General features: G+C 38.5%; 1 protein-coding gene across 1 annotated transcript; it reads left to right on the top strand.

The window, feature by feature from the left end:
- Positions 1–320: 320 nt before the first annotated feature.
- Positions 321–1,466, top strand: LOC120092696 (probable aquaporin TIP5-1). The gene is made up of 3 exons (XM_039050848.1): positions 321–465; positions 729–982; positions 1,083–1,466. The coding sequence occupies exons 1-3, from the start codon at positions 321–323 to the stop codon at positions 1,464–1,466; spliced, it is 783 nt and encodes a 260-aa protein (XP_038906776.1).
- The last annotated feature ends 3,205 nt before the right edge of the window (positions 1,467–4,671 follow it).

Genomic DNA, 4,671 nt, shown 5'->3' with positions numbered 1-4,671 from the left:
TATATTTAAAAGACCCATTATTATTATTATTTTAAATTGTTATTAGTAATTCATTAATAAAGAAAATTCGATAGCTTTGGTCAACAACCAACCAATTAAACTTTGCCACATCTTGATAGGCAGTTAAAATTTTTGAATTCCAAAATCCCTCTGTTAACGTTGTAACTGTTCATGAAACAAACTGCCACTGTCGTCTTTTATCTGTCATCTTTCGTCAAAATCCACCCATTCATCTCATCAAACTCCTTGCCTATAATTTTCTCTTGTTTTCTTTCCCCAGAAACTTATCAGTTTAATTTCTCCCTCCATTTCCTTCTTCAATGTTCTTCTGCAAAATGGCCCCTACTTCCCTTGCTTCCCGCTGCCGACAATCCGTCACCCCAACTGCACTCCGATCCTATGTTGCCGAGTTCATCTCCACCTTCTTCTACGTCTTCTCTGTCGTCGGAACATCCATGGCCTCCCGTAAGTATCACATCCCATTTACTCCTCTCAGTTTCTCTCGCTTTTGGGATAGCATGCAAGCCCTGCTTGCATGGGGCCATATAATAATTGCGTCAATGTGCTTGAGTATGTAAACTAGTAAATGAAAATAATTAAAGAAATTAAAATTTTAATTCTCATTTCTCATTAAGAATTTTTAATTACATAGAGAAAAAGTTAGAAGGTAAAATTTTGTCCTAATCAACTAAGGATTATGTACTAAATATTACTTTTGTATGCGATAGAGAAGTATATGTCGGGCATTGCTACGACAGACCTGTCGAGTCTTCTGGTGGCTGCCATCACCAATGCCTTTGCTTTGGCCTCGGCGGTTTACATTGCCGCCAACATCTCCGGTGGACACGTCAACCCGGCAGTGACATTCGGAATGGCCATCGGCGGCCATGTCAGTGTTCCCACTGCTCTCTTTTACTGGTTTGCTCAAATGCTTGCCTCTGTCTTGGCCTGCATTGTTCTTAGAGCCACTATGGTTGGACAGGTAATTAAATAACTTGATAACTAAGGGGTTAATTTAATTTTACGGATTATCTTTTGAGTTCATTGGTAATTTAACATAGTTATACGAAACTTTTCTCTAGCGCATTCCAAGCTATGCCATCGCCGAAGAGATGACTGGCTTTGGAGCATCGGTAGTAGAAGGTATATTGACATTTGCCCTAGTATACACCGTTTTTGCCGCCAGCGATCCGAGAAGAGGTCCGTGCAATGCGATTGGCGCTGTGATGATTGGGTTGATGGCCGGAGCCAATGTGCTGGCTGCCGGGCCATTTTCTGGTGGATCGGTGAACCCGGCCTGCGCGTTCGGGTCCGCAATAGTGGCGGGGAGTTTCAAAAACCAGGCAGTGTACTGGGTTGGGCCATTGATTGGGGCGGCTCTGGCTGGGATTGTTCATGATAATGTGGTTTTTCCGGCTGAAAATGTAGATTCATTCAGAGGGGTTCCTGAGGCTGTTGTGGTGTAATTTTTAAGCTTTGGTTTTGTGCAAAAATTCAATGTTTTCGGATTTGTTGTAGTTTGTTATACAATTTGTAGCTAACATGAATTTTTATTTTAATTTGTTGTTTATGTTCTTATTATTTTTTTTATTACTTTTTAAAATTTTAACCTCTCATTATATCTAAGATGCTTTTTTTAAATAATTAAGGTTCCGTTTGATAATCATTTGATTTTTTATTTTTTGTTTTTAAAAATTAAGTCTATTTTATCTACATTGTATCCTTTTTGTAATTTACATTTTTTAAGTACAATGGTTGAATTTTTAGCTAAATTCTAAAAACAAAAAACTACTTTTTTTTTTAATTCTCAAAATTTGATTCTACTTTTATTTTAGTTTTCAAATTTTGGTTTAATTTTTTAAATCATTAGTGAAAAGTTATAATAAAAGAAGAATTTTGGAGGTAGAATTAGTGTACAGTTTAATTTTCTAAAACAAAACAAAAAAAAACAAAATGGTTAATAAATAAGAACTAATTGAAAAAATATTTTTAAGTATTTAGAAAAGTCAATCCAAACATATCCTTATATATATTTTTTTAATAATCTTTTTTTGTTATAAAATTGAGGAACATAACGGAAATATTGATGTGAAAAATATAATATAATAATATTTTTATATAATAATAATAAATAAATAAAAACTAAAATTATAAAATAAAATAACTAAAAATATAAAATAACCAAAATCATGAAATTGGATAATATGAAAACTAGTGGAAGTGGAATTCTCACATTTTAAGATTCCAAATGCCACTATTTTATAGGTAATGTGACGCCCCAAAGTTTTATTTTAAAAAAAAAACAGAGAGAGAGAAAAAAAAGGGGGAGAGTTGGTGGTTAATTTAGGAAAAAGAAAAGGGAATTAGGGTTATAAAGAGGTTTTGGGGGGACCTTGGGTTGCGTACAAAAGAAAAAATTCTTTTTCTTTCTCTCTTCTTCTTCCTCCTCTTCCGGAATAGCGAAACCACCCCCCACCATGCATCTCCGCTGCTGCCCCTTTGCGCTTACTGCCCAGCGCGTCTCATCGATCGTTGTTTGCTTTTCTTCTCCGTTCGTCGGTCGCGTGCTGTCTAGCCGAAGCTGCCGTCGAGCGCGCACCAGAAGACACTCAGATCCGTTCATCGATCGCGCGCTGCCTAGTCGAAATCTTGGTTCACGTCGTTGCGAAGCTCGACCACCGATAACTCGCTGCGCCTCCCTGCTATTCATCCGCCATGTGTTAGACCTCCAGCCAGCCACGTCGCGCATCGAGTTCGTTAGTCCCCGGCCTAACCCAAGCACCGGTCACCAATTCTAACGTGGGCAATGCCGGTTGTTGCCGAACCGTGGTTGATTCCGCCTGATTCTTCTGTTCGGAGTAAGTTTCGGTTCCTTTTTGGCAGCCCACTGTCTTTTGAGATTCTTGGACCTAAGCTAACCTTCACCCATGGAATTTGTGATTAGTTTCAGGAACGTGTGGCGGTGAAGGAAGATTTCGAGCAGAGTAAGGTTTCGTTTTGGGGGCAGTTTGTTATCCTGTGGTATCGGTTTTCCTTAAGATTTTTATAAGCCTACTGAAAAATCTTTATGTCATATATGAGTAAACTGTGATGAAATCTGTTATGGGTAATTGTGCTGAAGTTAACTGTGATGAAATTTGTTATGGGTAATTGTGTTGAAGTTGACACATGAGAATACTGTGATAAAGTTGGACATAAGGGTAGATTGGGATACTGTGATAAGGTTTGATGCATGAGTAGACTGTGATAAAGATGATGCATGGGTAACGATGTTAAAGTTTGATGCTGACTCGTGGCCTTGATTGCATGCTTATGTCTGAGATTTTAATGACTGTTAGTTCTAGGATTCATGTTTGTATGCTTATGACCATATAAGTTTTTAGTGGTTGTTAATGTTACCATTGGGCTATGTACATCGCATGTGTGAGCCTTCAGGCCCACAACTTATGCTTATATATGGTGTCCTTTTTAGGATCACCACTTGTGTTTATGCCTGTGACCCTTGTGTCACTACTTATGAAAGCGTATCTTCGGTTTGACCCTTATGCCTATGCCTATGCCTATGATGTCCTTGTGCATTTTGGTCTAATGGAAAGACTAACAGATCATTGAGGGGGCCCAGTAGTGAGCTGCTTACTGAGTATATTTTTATACTCACCCTTTTCTTTCCCTATTTTTTAGGTAAGGGTAATGACAGACTGGCGCATGACAGGAAAGATCCGTGACCTGGCCATTAGGATGATTTACTGCTTCCGCACTTAGTATCATGTTTTGAAGTTTGGTTTAGGAGTTACGCGTTTTACACTCTCATGAAAAATTTATTAATTTTATTATTTGACTATTTAATTGTCTTCATTTTAAAGTTGGGTTTACGGGTACCCCGAACGATAAATTTTTATTTTACTTTATTTTATTTTTTTTGTTTTCTTATCTTTGCTCATTTGAGTATTATTAAATAAAATTTGGCCTTTTTTTATGGTTTAAAAGAAAATATACGGTTAAGCCTATGCATGTATGAAGTAGCGTCCTAGAATTTAGTAGGAAACTAGAGTCATTACAGTTGGTATCAGAGCCTAAGTTTTAGGTTCTATAGACTGACATACATCGTGAGTCTAATCTGTTCCTTAGGGCCACAAATGGATCTTTCGTCATCGCCAGGTATGTTGTTAAAAAAGAAATAACTTTAGGGAATTATTATATAATATATATATATATATATATATATATTAAAAATCTACTTGTTATACAGTCGTTTGGATGGTTATACCCTGCTAGCGTGTATTAAAGTGTTGCGTGATGGTCAACCAGTATGGCATCACGGAACTATGAGGAAGGGGCAAGTCGAGAGGTGAAAAGTAGTTAGGAGCGGACCTCCGACCTGCATAGACCCGAAGGTACAGAGGCAAAGGAGTGGACCTGCCCACCATTGTGACCCCTCTAGGTCAACATTTGGACAGAGGTTAACCAAGAGCGGGCACTCACTAATCGACTGTGCCCCCGCCAGGACCATCGTCCTCAGAAATTCCAGTAGAATATATAGCTATGGCTGCAACTATTGGGAATGTCGTCACGCAGGTCATGGTGGGACAACTAAGGGGAATGGTGGCCGAGCAGATAGCCCAGCACGTACGATCACAGCAGGCGCCATCCTCATCAGTCCCGTTACCACCA

Source organism: Benincasa hispida, chromosome 12 (assembly GCF_009727055.1).
Source record: "Benincasa hispida cultivar B227 chromosome 12, ASM972705v1, whole genome shotgun sequence".
NCBI classification, from domain to species: domain Eukaryota; kingdom Viridiplantae; phylum Streptophyta; class Magnoliopsida; order Cucurbitales; family Cucurbitaceae; genus Benincasa; species Benincasa hispida.
The sequence above is the reverse complement of the archived record's forward strand: the minus strand, read 5'-3'. Positions and strand labels throughout refer to the sequence as shown.

Bases quoted from the DNA above. Each gene is read 5' to 3' on its own strand.
- LOC120092696 (XM_039050848.1), top strand. From the start codon at position 321: ATGTTCTTCTGCAAAATGGCCCCTACTTCCCTTGCTTCCCGCTGCCGA. The intron at 466-728 runs GTAAGTATCACA...TGTATGCGATAG, and splicing joins CGGAACATCCATGGCCTCCC to AGAAGTATATGTCGGGCATT. The intron at 983-1,082 runs GTAATTAAATAA...ACTTTTCTCTAG, and splicing joins GAGCCACTATGGTTGGACAG to CGCATTCCAAGCTATGCCAT.